At 45.0% G+C, this 20,769-nt stretch overlaps 1 protein-coding gene across 3 annotated transcripts; it reads left to right on the forward strand.

Moving 5' to 3' along the window:
• The first annotated feature begins 117 nt into the window (after positions 1-117).
• On the forward strand, positions 118-20,528 carry NUBP2 (NUBP iron-sulfur cluster assembly factor 2, cytosolic). 3 transcript variants are annotated; one of them, XM_073648170.1, is made up of 7 exons: positions 118-216; positions 1,656-1,774; positions 3,421-3,619; positions 9,786-9,940; positions 10,535-10,645; positions 10,866-10,935; positions 20,129-20,528. In XM_073648170.1, the coding sequence occupies exons 1-7, from the start codon at positions 201-203 to the stop codon at positions 20,269-20,271; spliced, it is 813 nt and encodes a 270-aa protein (XP_073504271.1). In that variant the 5' UTR covers positions 118-200; the 3' UTR covers positions 20,272-20,528. The 3 variants fall into 3 exon arrangements, with proteins under 3 accessions (XP_073504271.1, XP_073504273.1, XP_073504272.1); XM_073648171.1 differs by having other exon boundaries at positions 160-297; XM_073648172.1 differs by lacking the exon at positions 10,866-10,935.
• The last annotated feature ends 241 nt before the right edge of the window (positions 20,529-20,769 follow it).

Raw genomic sequence — 20,769 nt, forward strand, 5'->3', positions numbered from 1 at the left:
CCTCCTCTCTCTTTACTGTATTCAAAACACGTGATTATAATCGCCGACCTGATTGGTTAAAATAGTTTCCGCCAATAGAATGCTGCGTTCTTCAACTCTTTAGTGGAATCAGCCAATGGTGTGATAATAAAATTGTGTACTTGTTGCTGATTGGAGGAGGATGATGCCAGTCTTGTTGTATCCGGAAGTGAGTGTCAAGCATGGATCCTGCGCCTGGTGAGCTCCTCTTGGTCTCGTCCCCATGTTATTGTGGCTTCTGTATGCTGTAGGTGGCGGCTGGTGTCAGCTCCTGGCTATGTGAGTCTCTCTGCCCATGCATTGTATAATCACCAGTGAGAGTACTTTAAACATTTTGGTCACTTTTTATTGCATTTTGGGGGAGGTGCAGCAATTGAAAAACACTTTACAGTAACGTAGGTTGAATAAAGACCTCGGTCCATCAAGTTCAACCTTCCTCCCCCAATTGTATTTTTTGTCTAATTTAACAGTAGCCCACAATGTTATGTGTATCAAGGAAATCACCCAGCCCTTGTATAAAGCTGTTATAGTGTCGGCCATTACTACCTCTTGTGGTCGGCATTCCACAGTCCAACTGCTCTGACTGTAAAGAACCCTTTCTTGTTTAGGTGCCAGAATCGCCTTTCTTCCACCCGTAATGAGTGCCCCCTGGTCCTTAGTATGGTCTTTGGAAGGAATAAGTCATGTGCTAGTCCTTTGTACTGACCACACATATTTATACATGTAAATGAGATCTCCTTTGAGGCATTGTTTTTCTAAGCTAAACAAGTCCAACTTTTTCAACCTCTCATCATATGAGAGACCTTCCTTCCCTTGTAATAATCTAGTTGCCGCCTTTGAACTGACTCTAACTTCTGAATATCCTTTTTAAAATGTGGAGCCCATAACTGGATCCCATATTCCAGATGTGGCCTCACCAGTGATTTATAAAGAGGTAACAATATGTTGGGATTGTGGGATTTCTCTTTTTATACATCCTAAAATCTTGTTTGCTTTTGCGGCTGCTGCTTGACATTGAGTGCTGCTGCTCAGCTTACTTGTAACCAGAATACCGAAGTCCTTCTCCTGTTCCTTAACTTTCTATTTTGATAGATCTGACATCTACAGGCGCAGTGATATCAAACATGCATTTTTTTTAAAATTCTGTTTATTTTTGGATAGTGACAAAGTGGGTGATTAAAATTTTTATGCATTTTTTTACTGCAATATTAATTTATTTTTCTTTCTAACTTTGAAAGTCGGATGTGTGACCCTGGCCTTACCAAAATAGAAGCTGTGTACGGTAAATTGTAAGGGGGGAAAAAATGTTCTCGGACCTGTCAGTGTCATTGGAGGGATTTTAAGAGTTAAGCCATGTTCACATGTTCAGTATTTGGTCAATATTTTACATCAGCATTTGTAAGCCAAAACCAAGAGTGGAAAAATATAATAGAAAATGTCACCTCTTCTGCATTTCTCACCCACTCCTGATGTTGGCTTACAAATACTGAAGGTGTGAACTTGGCCTAACTACTTTTTTTTTATTTTTTTTTAATAGTTTATTTTTTTATTTTGAGTAAATTTAAGATTTTAATATCAGACTTTGAAGGATGATTATCTTGAAACTCTAATGTGTTTGTCTACATGTCTCCTTGCAGATGGCAGTAATCTTGCTGGTGTGCGACATATTATCCTGGTATTGTCGGGAAAAGGAGGTGTTGGCAAAAGTACGATCTCCGCTCAGATTGCATTGGCATTGCGCCATGCTGGGAAGAAGGTGAATGTTGTTTAGTAACGTCTGCAGTTTTTATACTTGGAAGTTGGCTGGTACCGAATTCAGTGCGGCTTTCCGCCTCGTCTGGTAGACATGAGTACTCTTGTGTATCATTATTTCTCTTATCTCTTCAATGGGGGACACAGGAAACCATGGGTGGTGTATTCTGCTGCCACTAAGAGGTTGACACCATGCAAAAAAAAAATGTAGCTCTTCCCAGCAGTATATACCCACCAACTGGCACAAAGCTAATTAGTTTTAGCTTAGTGTGAGTAGGAGGTGGACACCGGGCTGCATTCAGCCCCGTTTCTACATTTTAGGTTTTGTTGTTTTTTATTAATGTTTTCATTTTTTTCAGATACAGCTAAGTGCCCAATTACCATTTAATATTGTCCTGAGTCGCCCCCTGTACAGCTTCCCTCACACAGTTTAATGCTCTCCTATGCACAGTATAATGCCCCCACACTGTACAAAGGCCCATCATTAGCTTTCACACTGTATAATGGCCCCCTAAATAAACTCCATATAGTATAATGCACTACCCATAGTCCCCCATACAGTGTAATGCGCTCCATACAGTATAATGCACTCCCCATAGTCCTCCACACAGTATAATGTACTCCCCATAGTATTCCACACAGTATAATGCACTCCCCATAGACCTCTACACAGTATAATGCACTGCCTTAGACCTCTACACAGTATAATGCACTCCCCATAGACCTCTACACAGTATAATGCACTCCCCATAGACCTTTATACAGTATAATGCACTCCCCATAGACCTCTACACAGTATAATGCACTCCCCATAGACCTCTACACAGTATAATGCACTCACCATAGACCTCTACACAGTATAATGCACTCCCCATAGACCTCTACACAGTATAATGCACTTCTCACAGGCCTCCATATAGTATAATTTATTCCTCACAGGCCTCCATATAATGTAATGCACTCCCCATAGGCCTCCATATAGTATAATGCACTCCCCATAGGCCTCCATATAGTATAATGCACTGCCCATAGTCCTGCATACAGTATAATGCACCCCCATAGTCCTGCATACAGTATAATACAATCAACATAGGCCCCCATATAGTATGATGCACTCCCCACAGGCCTCCATATAGTATGATGCACTCCCCACAGGCCTCCATATAGTATGATGCACTCCCCACAGGCCTCCATATAGTATGATGCACTCCCCACAGGCCTCCATATAGTATAATGCACTCCCCATAGGCCTCCACACAGTATAATGCACTCCCCATAGTCCTCCACACAGTATAATGCACGCCCCACAGTCCCCCATGTAGTATAATGCACTCCCCATAGGTCTCCATAATATATAATGCACTCACAAGAAAAAAAAAAAAAGTACAATACTCACCTCTCTTCCTCCTTCCCCTGCTGCTCCGGTCTCTGCAGCAAATGTTCTGTCGCCCGCACATCTCAGAGTAGCGGACACCATGTAGTGACGTCATTGCACCCGCTGTGCTGAGACGTCAGACGCAGAGGAGGAATGATGGGAGAGGGAGTGTTAGCTGACGCCCCCTCTCTTGGCATTGCATTGAACTGTATCGCATCCAAGAGTTTGTCCTTACACTGTGATCTAATATGGCTGATGTATGGGTTTATTTGTAGGTTGGCATACTGGATGTAGATCTGTGTGGGCCCAGTATACCCCGCATGCTGAATGCTGATGGTCAGGACGTCCATCAGTGTGATAGTGGCTGGGTACCGGTGTACGTGGACCAGGAGAAGAGTATATCACTCATGTCTATTGCTTTTCTGTTGGAGCGCCCTGACGATGCTATAGTGTGGAGGGGACCTAAGAAGAACGGTATGGAGGTTCCTATACATCCTAAGATAATTACGCTAGATAACACTGTATAGATAAATCTGTTCTCTCATTAGTATGCGCAGCAGGAGATCATACATGCATAGACCTAAGGCTGCACCCTGGACGGAAAGACAATGGATTTTACCTACATGTTTGGGCACTTTAAAATTTGTAGGTGATAAGATTATCTGCCTGGAAATGGACCCTTCATATCCATTCCTGTTACAGATTTTCACCACTGACAATGCTGAATGAAATTTGTGTTAAATCCACAGCAAAAATTCACATGTAATCCGCAACGGATGTGTCATCAAAACATGCAACATAGGGACTTGCTCATATAGTATACTTTTGACTTACCTTAGTCACCTGTTAAATCCCCCACTGTTTCAAGTCTGACCCTCCAGTGGTCTCCAATGGTTCTGCAGTGAAGATTTGGTGACTACATTTAAGTGATTGGCTGCAGTGTTCAAGGGAATGTTGTTCGTGATGTCATTCTTGCTATTTCAGCACTGCTGCTCTGCTTGTCTGTGCTATTATTGCAGAGTATTAAAGCGGTAATTAAGTGTATATTCAGAGTTTTGCTGAGGATTTTTCTTGCAGAAAATCTGCCTCAAGAACCCCTAGTAGTTTTTGGTTCGTTTTGTATGTTCTTTTTGACACTTTTTTGGGGGAGGTTTTTCCTTGCTTCTAAGGGTATGTGCACACAGAGTTATTTTGCCAAGTTTTTTGTGCAAAAGCTCCCAACTTTTTTTTGAAAATTTTTTAATTTTCTTCTACAAAAGCTCAGCAAAAAGACTCCAGGCCTGATTTATCAAACCTTTCATGTCAGAATTTTTTGCGTAAAAGCTTTGAAAAGTTACAAAATTTAATCTTGTTGTTGCACCTACATTTTGCCTTTTCGCGCCAGTTTCTCCCTGCTCTGTCAAAATGGGCAGAACCGGGGCAGGACTCAGCGCATCGCATGTGTGACACCACGGCTCATCTAATTCATGACGATCTGTGGCTGTCCATATGCCAAAAATCTCACTCCAGTCCCAGTCTCAATCCAGTGAGATTTCTGGTGAAGCCACGGATACGCACGCCACACGTCACACTCCAGATTCATTAATAGGCGTGTACCTCTTCATCAATCAGAAGTGTCTTACTCAAGCAGATCCCCCCCCCCCCTTCGAAATTAATAAATTATTCAAAGAGTCTGAAAGGTATTTTTACTATAGATTTTAGAGCGTAATCTGCTCAAAAATCCACTTGGAAAAAAAGCTTTTGTGTTTTATAACATTTTCATGCTCTTGGAAAACTTTCATACAATCCAGAATTAAGGGTCGGATAATATTAAACCCTTCACCCCCGGACATTTTCCATTTTTGCTTTTTCGTTTTCTGCTCCCTGTCTTCCCAGAACCATGTATTTTTTATTTTTCTGTCAATCTGGCCAGTTTTTTTGCAGGACAAATTGAACTTTTGAATGACACCTTTGATTTTTACCATATAATGTACTGGTAAACTGCAAAAAATTCAAAGTGCAGTGAAATTGCAAAAAATTGTGCAATTCCACAATTGTTTTTTATTTACCATGTTCACTAATTGCTGCAACTGCCTTGACATTATGATTCTCCTGGTCATTACGAGTTCTTAGATACCAACCATTTATTTAAAGAGGTTGTCCACTACTTCAGACATTGATGGTCTCTCCTACAGATAGGTCATCCATGTTAATCGGCCGGGGTGAGACTCCCACCGATCAGCTGTTATCAGAGCCGGCGGTCACCGCCGGCCCGAAGTACTTGCTTGCTAAGCTGGCTTTCTACTTGTAGTGGCCGCTGCGGGGTGCTGCACATCCGCCGTCTACTCAAATCAATAGGAGGCGGATGTGTAGTACCCCGCGGCCACCACTACAAGTAGACGGCCAGCTCCGCAAGTAAGTACTTCCGGCACCGATAGCAGCTGATTAGCGGGGGTGCCAAGTGTCAGGCCCTGGACGATCAAATATTGATTAGCTATACTATAGATAGGTCATCAATGTTAAAGTAGTGGACAGCCTCTTTAAGTGGTGAAAAATAAATTCCAAAATTTGGAAAAGAAAAAATAAAATTGTCATTTTCCGAGACCCGTAACGTCTCCATTTTTCTCAATCTGCTCGCCGAGCTGACGTTTTTATTGACAACATTTTAGGATAGATGGAATGTTTTGATCGCCCGTTACTACATTTAATTGCAATGTTGCAGCGTCCCCAAAAATAACGTAATTCTGGCATTTTTGATTTTTTTTCTCGTTACTCCGCTTACCGATAGGATTAACTCTTTTTATATATTGATAGATTGGGCGATTCTGAACACGGCGATACCAAATATGTGTATATACACTGCTCAAAAAAATAAAGGGAACACTTAAACAACAGAATATAACTCCAAGTAAATGAAACTTCTGTGAAATCAAACTGTCCACTTAGTAGGAAGCAACACTGATTGACAATTAATTTCACCTGCTGTTGTGCAAATGGAATAGACAATAGATGGAGATTATTGGCAATTATCAAGACACTCTCAATAAAGGAATGGTTCTGCAGGTGGAGACCACCGACCACATCTCAGTACCAATGCTTTCTGGCTGATGTTTTGGTCACTTTTGAATGTTGGTTGTGCTTTCACACTTGTGGTAGCATGAGAAGGACTCTACAACCCACAGAAGTTGCTCAGGTAGTGCAGCTCATCCAGGATGGCACATCAATGCGAGCTGTGGCAAGAAGTTTTGCTGTGTCTGTCAGCGTAGTGTCCAGAGGCTGGAGGCGTTACCAGGAGACCGGCCAGTACACCAGGAGACGTGGAGGGGGCCGTAGGAGGGCAACAACCCAGCAGCAGGACCGCTACCTCCGCCTTTGTGCAAGGAGGAACAGGAGAAGCACTGCCAGAGCCCTGCAAAATGACCTCCAGCAGGTCACAAATCTGCATGTGTCTGCACAAACGGTTAGAACCGACTCAATGAGGGTGGTATGAGGGCCCTTTATCCACAGATTGGGGTTGTGCTCACAGCCCAACACCATGCAGGACGCTTGGCATTTGCCACAGAGCACCAGGATTTGCAAAATCGCCACTGGCGCCCTGTGCTCTTCACAGATGAAAGCAGGTTCACACTTAGCACATGTGACAGAGTCTGGAGACACCGTGGAGAGCGATCTGCTGCCTGCAACATCCTTCAGCATGACTGGTTTGGCAGTGGGTCAGTAATGGTGTGGGGTGGCATTTCTTTGGAGGGCCGCACAGCCCTCCATGTACTCGCCAGAGGTAACCTGACTGCCATTAGGTACCGAGAAGAGATCCTCAGACCCCTTGTGAGACCATATGCTGGTGCGGTTTGCCCTGGGTTCCTCCTAATGCAGGACAATGCCAGACCTCATGTGTCTGGAGTGTGTCAGCAGTTCCTGCAAGATGAAGGCATTGAAGCTATGGACTGGCCCGCCCGTTCCCCAGACCTGAATCCGATTGAGCACATCTGGGACATCATGTCTCGCTCCATCCACCATCGTCACGTTGCACCACAGACTGTCCAGGAGTTGGCAGATGCTTTAGTCCAGGTCTGGAGGAGATCCCACAGGAGACCATCCGCAACCTCATCAGGAGCATGCCCAGACGTTGTAGGGAGGTCCTACAGGCATGTGGAGGCCACACACAATTCTGAGCCTCATTTTGACTTGTTTTAAGGACATTAATTCAAAGTTGGATCAGCCTGTAGTGTGTTTTTCCACTTTAATTTTGGGGGTGACTCCAAATCCAGGCCTCCATTGGTTAATGAATTTGATTTCCATTGATGATTTATGTGTGATTTTGTTGTCAGCACTTTTATTTTTGTACAGAAGAAAGTATTCAATGAGAATATTTCATTCATTCAGATCTAGGATGTGTTATTTGAGTGTTCCCTTTATTCTTTTGAGCAGTGTGTATCTACTATATAATTGTCTTATCCCGTCCGTCTGTCTGTCTGTCCAGGAAATCCCGCGTCGCTCATTGGTCCGGCAGCGGCCAATCAGCGCCGCGGGATTTCATAAAAAAGATGGCGGCCGTTAGCGGCTCATCTGCGGGATGGAGCTCAGCGGCGTTGCAGCCGGGAGATGAGCGCCGCGAGGCGCTCATGTCCCGGCCGGCAGCAGCGGAAGGACCGCCGGCGTCGCTGACATCCATGCGGAAGGGAGGACCGGGGAGCGGCGCTGTGGCTCGGGATACTTCTGCTGCGAGCGCCCGCTCATGTCCCGGGTTCTCGCAGCGGAAGTAGCCGCACAGGCAGCGCCGCTCCCCGGTCCTCACAAAGACGATTCGATGATTGGTCGGGTCCGAAGACCGCGACCAATCACTGATCTTACCGCAAAAGTTAAACACCGCTGTGCTGATTGGTCGCAGACGCTGCCCACGACCAATCACAGATTTGTGCATCACATTTAAATAGCGGCCGCGACCAATTGGATGTCAGCGCCGCTCCCCGGTCCTCCCTTCACACCCTTGCCGCATGGATGTCAGCGGCGCTGCCTGTGCGGATACTTCCACTGCGAGAAGCCGGGAGATGAGCGACTGCTCGCAGCAGAAGTATCCCGACCCGCAGCGCCGCTCCCCGGTCCTCCCTTCACTCCCTAGCCGCTGATGTCCCCACAGTATCCGCATGGTGTTACAAAGATCCGGACATTTGTGTTAAAAATCGCTGAATGGTCGCTGGCGCTGCCCGCGACCAATCACCGATTTGGGCGCCAAATTTAAATATCGGCCGCGACCAATCACCGATTTTGGCTCCACATTTAATCACCGCTGTACTGATTGGTCGCGGACGCTATTTAAATGTGGCTCCAAAATCGGTGATTGGTCGCGCCCAGCGTCGGCGACCAATCAGCACAGCGGTGTTTAAATGTGGAGCCAAGATCGGTGATTGGTCGCGGCAGATATTTAAATTTGGCGCCCAAATCAGTGATTGGTCGCGGGCAGCACCAGCGACCAATCAGCGATTTTTAACACAAATGTCCAGACCTTTGTAACACCATGCGGATACTGTGGGGGAGATCAGCGGCTAGGGTATGAAGGGAGGACCGGGGAGCGGCGCTGCGGGTCGGGATACTTCTGCTGCGAGCAGTCGCTCATGTCCCGGGTTCTCGCTGCGGAAGTAGCCGCACAGGCAGCGGCGCTCCCCGGTCCTCACTAATACGATTCCGCTCCTCACCAATACGATTCGCTGATTGGTCGCGTGCGGAGAGCGCGACCAATCAGTGATCTTGACGCTAAAGTTAAACACCGCTCTGCTGATTGGTCGCGGCCGCTGCCCGCGACCAATCACCGATTTGGGCGCCACATTTAAATAGCGGCCGCGACCAATCACCGATCTTGCCGCCACATTTAAACACTGCTGTGCTAATTGGTCGCGGACGCCAGCCGCGACCAATCAGCAGTATTGGCGCAAAATGTAAACACCTCTTTGCTGATTGGTCGCGGTCGCAACTAATCAGCGATTTTGGTGCCAAATTTAAACACGCTCTCCATTCCTCACTAACACGGTTCGCTGATTGGTCGCGGCCGCAGCCCGCGACCAATCAGCGATTTGGGCGCCAAATTTAATCACCATTCTGCTAATTGCGCCCCGTCGGCCGCATACCTATTCTAGAATACCCGATGCGTTCGAATCGGGCCACCATGTAGTATAAAATAAATATATTTCTTGTACTACACACACCAGACTTCAGACCTGTTATATGTAGCAAAAATGCTTATCTGCTCATAGCAGATCGGCATTGACAACCACAGGGGTCTCCTGCAGACCCCCGGGTTGTCATTCCAACCCATCGGCGTCCCGCGTTCATGTGATAGGATTGGTGATGGGCGGAGCTAGTGAACCGCTTCCGGCGCAGGCATGTTAAATGCCGCTCTCAGAGATTGACAGTGGCATTTAACATGTTGGCAGCCGTGGGTGGATTGCAGCATATTTTTCGAGCACGTCGAAGATACTCTGGTAGCACAGGAGCGTGCTCACATAAACCCTTATCCGAGCTTGTTCGCTCAACACTACTGCCAAGGTCTGATCTAGTTGTCAACGATAGGTAATTCAGTCTTAGTCTGTACCATATGCTGCATGTCTTGCATCAAATAGCAATCTCACAATGATATAAAGGGCCCTTGTCTCTATTTATTGTCTAGCACTGATAAAACAGTTTGTGGGTGATGTGGCCTGGGGAGATTTGGATTTTCTTATTATCGACACTCCACCGGGAACCTCCGATGAGCACATCTCCACTGTGGACGCACTAAGGCCTTTTAACCCAATGGGAGCTGTATTGGTTACCACTCCTCAGGTACTTTCTCCTTTTTTATGACCTGCGCTAGCGCTTTTTCCACCCTAGTGCAAAAATACAGAAAGCGCCACTCACAAAAAAACGGTCCCTGTATCCACAATCAGCAGCAGCTGATGGGCTGCAGCGCTCACGTTACCTAAATAATCAGCAGTCTCAGGAGGCATGCAGCGCTCGTATGATGTAAACCATGTCCTAATATCGCCGGTGGGACACTGTGCTCGTAGTAAAGAAGTGGTGCATCTCCAGGGTTTAACTATTATTTATTTTACTAGGCATATTAGGGATATTGAATAGGGGTTGTTCACTGGTTAAAATCTACCTTATGGGGTAGCTACCTATAGGTGGTACTATAGTAAGTTTACTTGGTTTCTGGTTAAAATATAATTTGCTTGTATTATAGGATGATATCACTGTTATTAGTAGGTCTCATAAGTATGCATCTGTTTTCAGGAAAGCTGGGTGATATAAAAGTGCTTGCCACTGTAGCTCCTTCCAACCTTCTTGAGTTGTGCATAGATTCCTAATTATCCAATGATGGCTGCTCCATTTTGTATTCTCTGTTAGGGTTTTCTCCTGACATACGTGTTGTTTCAGGCAGTATCTATTGGAGATGTGAGACGTGAACTGACGTTTTGCAAGAAGATGGCGCTTCCGGTGGTTGGGATCGTGGAGAACATGAGCGGATTTGTTTGTCCCCACTGTACGGTGAGCTGAAGAGCGAGTATAAGGGGATGAATGTGCCTTGCCTCTCCTCTGTATGGCTGGATGTGGTGGCCACCGCATTAAGCAGATGGTTTGGGGACTCCTGATCAGCACATAGTAACTGGTGGCCAGACATTTCTACCATATTCTGTAATTATGTTATAACTGATAGAGCTTTGCTGCAGTAACTGTTCTCATACATGGTGTTTCTGTCTCACGCTAGGAGTGCACCAATGTTTTTTCCAAGGGAGGTGGTGAGGAGTTAGCAAGACACGCAGGAGTGCCATTTCTGGGTAAATAAGAAAACTGAAAAATGCTAGTTTATATTTCATTCTGTTCTGCAGATACAGTTGTGCTCAAAAGTTTACATACCCCGGCAGAATTTTTTTCCTTTCTTGGCCTTGTTTCAGAGAATATGAATGATAACCAAAAAAGTTTCTCTACACTCATGGCTATTGGTTGGGTGAAGCCAATTATTGTCAAACTACTGTGTTTTCTCTTTTTAAATCATAATTACAACCAAAAACATCCAAATGACCCTGATAAAAAGTTCACATACCGTGGTGATTTTGGCCTGATAACATGCACAGAATTTGACACAAATGGGTTTGAATGGCTGCTAAAGGTAACATAGAATCATAGAATCATAGAATGGTAGAGTTGGAAGGGACCTCCTGGGTCATCTGGTCCAACCCCCTGCTCAAAGCAGGATTCACTAGATCATCTCAGACAGATGTCTGTCCAGCCTCTGTTTGAAGACGTCCATTGAAGGGGAACTCACCACCTCTCGTGGCAGCCTGTTCCACTCATTAATCACCCTAACTGTCAAAAAGTTTTTTCTAATATCTAATCTGTGTCTCCTCCCATTTAGTTTCATCCCATTGCTTCTAGTCTTTCCTTGTGCAAATGAGAATAAAGATGATCCTTCTACAATGTGACAGCCCTTGACATATTTGTAGACAGCTATTAAGTCTCCTCTCAGTCTTCTTTTTTGCAAGCTAAACATTCCCAAATCCTGCAACCGTTCCTCATAGGACATGGTTTGCAGACCAGTCACCATTCTGGTCGCTCTTCTCTGAACTTGCTCCAGTTTGTCTATGTTTTTTTTTTTTAAATGTGGTGCCCAAAACTGTACACAGTATTCCAGATGAGGTCTGACCAAAGAGGAGTAAAGACCGATAATGACTTCACGTGATCTAGACTGTATGCTTCTATTAATACATCCCAGAATTGTATTTGCCTTTTTTGCTGCTGCATCACACTGTTGACTCATGTTCAGTCTATGATCTATTAGTATACCTAAGTCTTTTTCACATGTACTGTTGCTTAGCTCTATTCCTCCCATTCTGTATATGCTTTTTTCATTTTTATTGCCCAGATGTAGTACTTTGCATTTTTCCCTGTTAAAAACCATTCTGTTGGTTGCTGCCCACTGCTCCAGTTTATTTAGGTCTTTTTGAATCCTCTCTCTCTCTTCTCTAGTATTAGCTATCCCTCCTAGCTTTGTGTCATCAGCAAATTTAATCAGTTTACCCTCAATTCCTTCATCTAAATCATTGATAAAAATGTTGAACAATACAGGTCCCAGGACGGAGCCCTGTGGTACCCCACTTGAGACATTCATCCAGCTGGATGTGAAGCCATTTACAACCACCCTTTGAGTCCGATCACTAAGCCAGTTTTGAATCCACCTAACAGTTGCCTGGTCCATTGCATACTTGGTCATTTTTTCAATAAGGATGGTGTGAGATACTTTGTCAAATGCTTTGCTGAAGTCAAGATATACTATATCTACAGCATTTCCCTGATCCACCCAGTCAGTGATTCTGTCATAGAAGGAAATTAAGTTAGTCTGACATGACTTGTTAGTTACAAACCCATGCTGACTCTGGTTAATCACTTCATTCTTATCCATGTACTTACATACATACATGTTGTTTAATAATTTGTTCAAAGATCTTTCCTGGTATAGAAGTCAGACTCACCGGCCTATCCTCACCTGTGATCTATTTGCTTGTAATCAGTGTGTGTGCATAAAAGCTGAGTGAGTTTCTGGGATCCAGGAAGACTCTTGCATCTTTCATCCAGCCACTGACGTTTCTGGATTGAGTCATGGGGAAAGCAAAAGAATTATCAATGGATCTACGGGAAAAGGTAGTTAACCTGTATAACACTTGAAAGAGATGCAAAACAAATATGCAAGGAATTGATAATGCCAGTCAGCAGCCTTCAAACTGTGATTAACAATTGGAAAATCAGGGGCTCTGTAAAAACCAAACCACGGTCAGGTAGACCAACAAAAATTTTGGCCACAACTGCCAGGAAAATTGTTCGGGATGCAAAGAAAAACCCACAAATAACATCAGCTGAAATTCAGGACTCTGAAAACTAGCGGTGTGGCTGTTTTCAAGATGCACAATAAGGAGGCACTTGAAGAAAAATAGGCTGCATGGTCGAGTCACCAGGAGAAAGCCATTACTGCGCAAATGCCATAAAGTATCTTGCCTACAATATGCCAAACAGCACAGAGACAAGCCTCAAAACTTCTGGAACAAGGTAATTTGGAGTGATGAAACCAAAATTGAACTTTTTGGCCACAACCATAAACATTACATTTGGAGAGAGGTCAACAAGGCCTATGATGAAAGGAACACTATTCCTACAGTAAAGCATGGAGGTGGATCGCTGACGTTTTGGGGATGTGTGAGCTACAAAGGCACAGGAAACTTGGTAAAAGTTGAAGGAAAGATGAATGCAGCACGTTATCAGCAAATGCTGGAGGAAAATTTGCACTCATCAACCCGGAAGCTGCGTATGAGACGTACTTGGACTTTCCAACATGACAACGATCCAAAACACAAGGCCACGTCGACCTGCCATTGGCTACAGCAGAACAAAGTGAAGGTTCTGGAGTGGCCATCTCAGTCTCCTGACCTCAATATCATTGAGCCACAATTGGGAGATCTCAAGCGCGCAGTTCATGCTAGACAGCCCAGGAATTTGCAGGAACTGGAGGCTTTTTGCCAAGAAGAATGGGCAGCATTACCATCTGAGAAAATAAAGAACCTCATCCACAACTACCACAAAAGACTTCAAGCTGTCATTGATGTTACAGGGGGCAATACATGGTATTAAGAACTGGGTATGTGAACTCTTGATCAGGGTCATTTGAATGTTTTTGGTTGTCATTAAGATTTAACCACTTTACAGCCTGTGCCGTATTTGTACGCACAGGCTGTAACCCCACGGTTCAGTGAGGGCTCCGGCGCTGAGCCCGCACTGAATCGGGCACATGTCAGCTGATTATTACAGCTGACATGTGCCTGCAACAGCTGCAGGTGCAATCGCGATCCACCCGCGGCTGTTAACATGTTAAATGCCGCTGTCAGTCTCTGACAGCGGCATTATACATCGCCGTGCCGGAAGCGGGTCACTTACCTCACCCATCGGTGACCCCCGTCACGTGATCGCGGGTCATCGATGGGTGGGCATGACAACCCTGGGTCTGCAGCAGACTCCAGTGGTTGTCATGAGCTGGTCGCTATGAGCGCCACCTAGTGGTCGGCGCTCATAGCACAGGACCATTTCTGCTACATACTGGTGATCTGCTGATCACCTGTATGTAGCAGAGGTGATCAGACAAGTGCTGCTTCTAGTCTCCGTAGGAGACTATAGAAGCAAGCAAAAAGTAAAAAAAAAAAATGTTTTTAAAAATTATAAAAATATATATATATATATATATATATATATATATATATATATATATATATATATATATATATATATATATATATAAAAAAAAAAGTTTAAATCACCCCCCTTTCGCCCCATTCAAAATAAAATAATAATAAAAAAAAGAACCACATGCACATATTTGGTATCACCGCGTTCAGAATTGCCCGATCGGTAAACGGCGTAACGAGAAAAAAATTCTAAACTCCAGAATTATGTTTTTTGGTCGCCGCAACATTGCAATAAAATGCAATAACGGGCGATCAAAACATTGGATCTACCCCAAAATAGTATCAGTGAAAACGTCAGCTCGGTGCGCAAAAAATATTAATTATTCCTACCGTTAATTACGTTTCCAGGAGTCCATCATAACGGCACGACAGGAATTAAGTCCTCTGTTCCTCTAGGGACAGGAAACACATGAGAGGTTAAAAGCCCCCCCTCCCCCGCCCCACCCTCATCACACCCTCAGTGTTTGTACTAATCATGAACCAGGATGGATGCAACTCTATTTTATTATATACATATACTGTACCAATGTTACATTCACATTAGTGTCAAGAGCAGGGGAGGGAAATATGATGCCGTTATGATGGACTCCTGGAAACTTAATTAAAGGTAGGAATAATTCCTATTTTACCAGTACGTCCATCATAACGGCACGAAAGGAGACATAACAAATCAAAATTGGAACGTTTAGGGCGGGACTACTGCCTGAAGGACTTTACAGCCATAGGCTAATTGTTGACTGAACAATACATCTAATTTATAATGTTTACTAAATGTGGATATATTAGACCAGGTTGCCGCCTGGCAAATTTGGCCTACTGATGCTCCCGCTTTCTCCTCCCAAGAAGCGGAGATTGCTCGAGTGGAATGAGCTTTAAGGGAAATTGGTGGATCCTTCCCCTCTAATTCATATGCGAGGGTGATAGTCCTTGTCAACCACCTTGCTAGAGTCGGCTTAGAAGCTTTCTTGCCCTTATTTACACCCGAGAATTGCCGGAACAGTTTTGAGTCTCTCCTCCAGGGGGCTGTGACTTCTATATACCGAATAACTGCCCACCTGACATCCAAGGTATTGAAGGATTTTTCCTTTTCATTTTTGGGAAACTGGCAGAAAGATGGCAGTATTATTTCTTGATTCAGGTTAGTACTGGACACCACTTTAGGATGAAAGGATGGATCCAGTTTAAGAACCAATCTGTCCTCTAGGATCTTAAGGTATGGGTCCAGAACTGAGAGAGCCTGGATCTCACCTACCCGCTTCGCTGTAGTAACTGCCACAAGAAAGGCTGATTTCATAGAAAGCCGGTCTACTGATGTGTCTTCCAGGGGTTCAAAGGAAGACTTACATAAAGCTCTCAACACAAGGTTCAGATCCCACGGCGGTACCAGACTCCTTTATCGTAGGTCTTAAACGAGAAGTTGCTTTTATGAACCTTGATATCCATGGGTGGTCTATCAAGGAGTAGTCCAAGAAAGTACTTAGAGCCGAGATATGAACCTTTAACGTATTTGGTCTCAGACCCTTATCAAACCCCTGTTGGAGGAAATCCAGAATCTTTGGAATATTGGGGCGAGAAAAATTTCCCACAGACTCACCTGCAAAGCTACAGAACTGTCTCCAGATTCTAGAATAGATGGCTGACGTTACTGGTTTCCTACAAGCTTGGAGAGTTGTAATCACTCGATGAGAAAGGCCCTTAGAGGCTAGGATCCGCCTCTCGGGTTCCATGCTGTCAGCTGGAGGAATTGGATGTTCGGATGTAAGGGACCCTGCGATAGAAGATGTTTCCTGGCTGGGAGTCTGAATGGGAGATCCACCGACATCCGGTGTAGCAGAGGAAACCAGCTCTTTTTGGGCCAGTAAGGCGCTATCAGAATAAGAGCTCCCCTCTCCTGTTGGATTTTCCTTAGTACTCTTGAGATGAGAGGGACTGGAGGAAAGGCGTACACCAGTTTTGTTCCCCATGATTGAGAAAGGGCATCTATTCCTTCTGGGCTGTCGGCCGGGTCCAAGGAGAAAAAGCGCTGAAGCTTCCTGTTTTTTCTGGTCGCAAACAGGTCTATGGACGGGGTGCCCCATCGTTGAATGATTTGATGAAAAACATCTGGATTTAGTTCCCAATCTGAGGGACCAGCTCTTGCTCTGCTGAGAAAATTTGCTACCATGTTTTCGGACCCCATTAGATGAATAGCCGATATTGAAAGAACATTTCTCTCCTCCCAGTGGAAAATTCTTGCCGCCAAGGATTGTAACCATTTTCCTCTTGGACCTCCTTGTCAACGAAGAAAAGAGATGGTGGTGCCGTTGTCTGAGAAAACTTTTACGTGATTTCCTCTGAGCAAATGTTGACATCTTTGAAGAGTTTCCCAGACTCCCATTAGCTCTAGAGCGAACCTTAGATATTGCTGGTGACTTGGGTGAATTGGAACATGGTAATATGCATCCTTGAGGTCTAGGGTGCACATTACCGATCCCTTCTCGATCAATGGAATGCTGGTTTTTATAGTCTCCATTTTGAACCTTTTGTATTCCACCCACTGGTTTAGGGGCTTGAGGTTTATAACCGTACGGCGTTTGCCTGAGAGTTTTAACACCGAGAAGAGGGAGGAATAATGGCCTAAACCCTGCTCTGAAGGGGGAACGTTTTTTACCACATGTAGGGATTGAAGGACTAATATATCCTGCCATAAACTTCTGAGATCTACAGGGGAGCGAGGACGAGTGATTTGGAAACGACGAGGGAAAGTATGGGAAAAGTCCATTTTGTAACCTTCCCCTAAGGAACGCAGGATCCATTGATTTTTTTGTAATGGACGTCCACTTGTCCCGAAAGAAACAAAACCTGCCCCCCACTCCAATGGCGTCATGGTCTAGCTGGGGCCCCAGAGGAGACCTGATCTGCTCTGTCCTTTCCTACCTTCCTGTAAGACCATCTCCCTGTCTTACCCTTACCCCTGTAATCACGTTTCGGGGAGCGACGGGTTCCACGAAAGGGCCGGTATCTCTTAACCATATCCTCGGGAAACCCTTTTTTCTTGTCGGACGCTCTCTCTAGGATCTCTTCCAACACTGGACCAAAGACCCCGGTACCCGAAAAAGGAATTGAGCACAGCTTATTTTTTGAGTAGGTATCACCCAACCATGTTTTTAGCCATATTGCTCGTCTAGCGGTATTAGTACACTACATCTAGCTGCGAATCTGACCGATTCGGCCGAGGCATCCGCCATGAATTGCGTCGTCAGCTTTAACAAAGAAAGAGAGTCTGATAGCATTTCTACAGGGGAGTCGGACCTAATTTGTTCTGACAGCTCGTCCAACCAAAGGCACGTGGATCTTGCCACTGAAGTGGCAGCGATATTAGATTTAATTATGGCTGCTGAGTCTTCGCAACTCCTCTTGAGCATGCTCTCCGCCTTCCTATCCATTGCGTCTTTGAGGCAAGACAAATCTTCAAAGGGGATGGACGTTCTCTTAGCCACTTTCGCTATTGGGACATCAAACTTTGGGAGGAAATCCCTAAGGTAGATGTCCTCCGGACTGAAAGGAAGACAGGATTTAAAGTCTCTTGGCACAATGAGTCTTTTCTCCACTTCTTCCCATTCCTCCATAATCATTGCTTTCAAATGCTCATTTACTGGGAACACTCTATATCTCTGAGTCCTCAGATCTGCGAACATTTCATCTTGTCTGGAGTGGGAGACCTGAGTGTCCTCCAAGTTCATAGTATGCCTAACGGATTTCAATAGCTCATCCGTATGTTCTGCAGAGAAGATATATATTTTTTCTCTCTTGTGAGGGTAACTGAGAGACGCGATCCTCGTCCTCTTCCCGACTGTGCTCTGATGCGGAGTCTAAATATTCTCCTTCCTCAAACAACTCTTCCATCTCCCACCTGGGTCTTTTCTGGCGAGGAGAGGGTTGAACTATTTGGGGTGACGGCTGTGTATGGGAAGGTATAAGGCTTGAGACTGTGTGTTCTGGACCTCCTCACTGATCATAGATCTCATATCCGTCAAAAAGGAAGCTTTTTCTTCCTTTTAAAACCTCAGCTATACATTCTTTACACAGCCGCTTTTTATATGAGTCCTGAAGCTTAGTGTTACAGGATACACATCTTGATTTTTTGGAGGATGATCCGGACCTCTGGGCTCCCCTATCCTTATCCAGAAAAAAGGACACCGGAGATTTGTTAATAAAAGACCTGTCCTTGATTACAGGGTTCAGTTATCCAGGCAAGGTCCTAAGACTGTACTCACACTGCCCAGGGACTCTGAAGGGGCTTCTGGCCGTGTAGGATTGGATTCCAAGGTGTCAGAGTGTGTGTGCCTGAGGTGTACCCTTTTATAGGGTCTTACCTGATCCAGGTGAGTAGGCCACGCCCCCAACGACAACCGCTGCTTCTGCCGGGATGCTTGCTAAGTTCTGTCGCCATTCAGAACGTGCCCTGAAGGCTCATCACAGCCTCCGGGCACCTGTGCGGTCAGGCCGCCGGAAGTCCCGCCTCCCGGCGTCATCGCTCCGGAATGACAGGCCCACGTGGCGTGCGTTCCACCCTGGAACGGACGCCGGCCCAAAGCGGATGTCTGCTTACCTTACTCCGCCCCACGGTGTCTCCCGGTCGGAAGTCTAGGCCCAAGTATACAGCGCTCCTCCCTGGAGCGCACGCAGCCTCCGGCCCTTCAGGACAACGCTGGTGGGCAGCGAAACGCTCAGAGCCCCCTGTCCGGGGGATACAGTGGCATAATGGCGGTTTCTGGCTGAGGGACCCCCGCTCAGTGGGGTATCAGCATGGAGCCTCTGGACCGAAGGAAGGGGAGAGTTCAGACCCCCCCCCCCCCCCCAATCCCCCTGGCTCTCAGGTATCTTTAAGCTTTAGAGAGAACCTCTCCCTAGCGTCCTGTCCTGCTAGGGACAGGAAAAACACTGAGGGTGTGATGGGGGGAGGGGGACTTTTAACCTCTCATGTGTTTCTTGTCCCTAGAGGAACAGAGGACTATGGGTCTTGGAAAATGGAGCCTTTTTTTTTTTTACCAAACTTTGGAATTTTTTTTCACCACTTAAATAAAAAAGAACCTATACATGTTTGGTATCTACGAACTCGTAATGACCTGGAGAATAATAATGACAGGTCAGTTTTAGCATTCATTGAACGTGATAAAAAAAAAAAAAATCTGTGGTATTGCACTTTTTTTGCAATGTCACCGCACTTGGAATTTTTTTCCCTTTTTCCCGTACACGATATGGTAAAACTAGTAATGGCGTGGAAAAGTACAACTCGTCCCTCAAAAATTAAGCCCTCACACGGCCATATTGACCAAAAAATAAAAACGCTATGGCTCTGGGAACAAGGGGAGCAAAAGACGAAAATGCAAAAACGGAAAATCCCAGGGTTGCGAAGGGGTTAAAAAGAGAAAATACAGTAGTTTGACAATAAATGGCTTCACCCAATCAATAACCATGAGTGGAGAAAAAGTATTTTTGTTATCATTCATATTCTCTGAAACAAGGCCAAGAAAGTAAAAATTCTGCCAGGGTGTGTAAACTTTTGAGCACAACTGTAGATAGAGGGAATCTTTCACCTGTTTTTTGACACCTAAAGTGAGGGCGCATAATGTTTGGGCTAGAGACACTGATTCTAGTAGTGTGCCACTTAGTGGGCTACTTGCTGTAATTTTGATAAAATCACGGTGTTGCTCATTTTACAAGAAATCAGTTCTAACAATACATCTTCTCTCCTTTGCAGGGTGTGTCCCGCTTGATCCCATTCTGACCCAAAGTCTAGAAGAGGGGAAAGACTTTATTCGGGAGTTCCCCAAGAGTGCAGTGTACGCCTCCATCACAAGCATTGCTCAGCAGATCCTGGACAGTGTTACACAGGGGTCCTGACCATGAGGATTTCTGAGATCTGAGGACTTGTCATGTATATTGTCATACTTCAGTCCTGATGTCCTGACACTGCTGGTGGGAATGACGCTGTCTTCAGTGCAGGATCTTGTCACATAGGAAGTTGTCAGCCTGGCATTAGATTAATCTCCTGCAAACATGCATTGACTGTTTATATTGTACAGAATCAGTTGTGATTTTGCTGGAGTAATGTGATCTTCTTTGTTGCCTTTATTATATTAAACCCTTCCGAGCCTGCATCACACATGTTATATGTCTTTTATACAGCAAACATCTGCTGTTAAGAGCAAATATCTGGGCTAACTTATTTTGCTGCTGTTTAACCACTTTAAATGCCACTGTTAGAAACTGACAATGGCATCAAAGGGGTTGTCCAGTATTTGAAAAACTTTCTTAAATTCTGTGGAGCGTGTATTCATTTTTATTTTACTCAGAAGGCTACAGCATTTACAAAGTAGTTGTTCAAGTGGCGAACAACTC

This window comes from Phyllobates terribilis, unplaced genomic scaffold (assembly GCF_046119375.1).
Source record: "Phyllobates terribilis strain yellow unplaced genomic scaffold, ASM4611937v1 Scaffold_9__5_contigs__length_417890890, whole genome shotgun sequence".
NCBI classification, from domain to species: Eukaryota; Metazoa; Chordata; class Amphibia; order Anura; family Dendrobatidae; genus Phyllobates; species Phyllobates terribilis.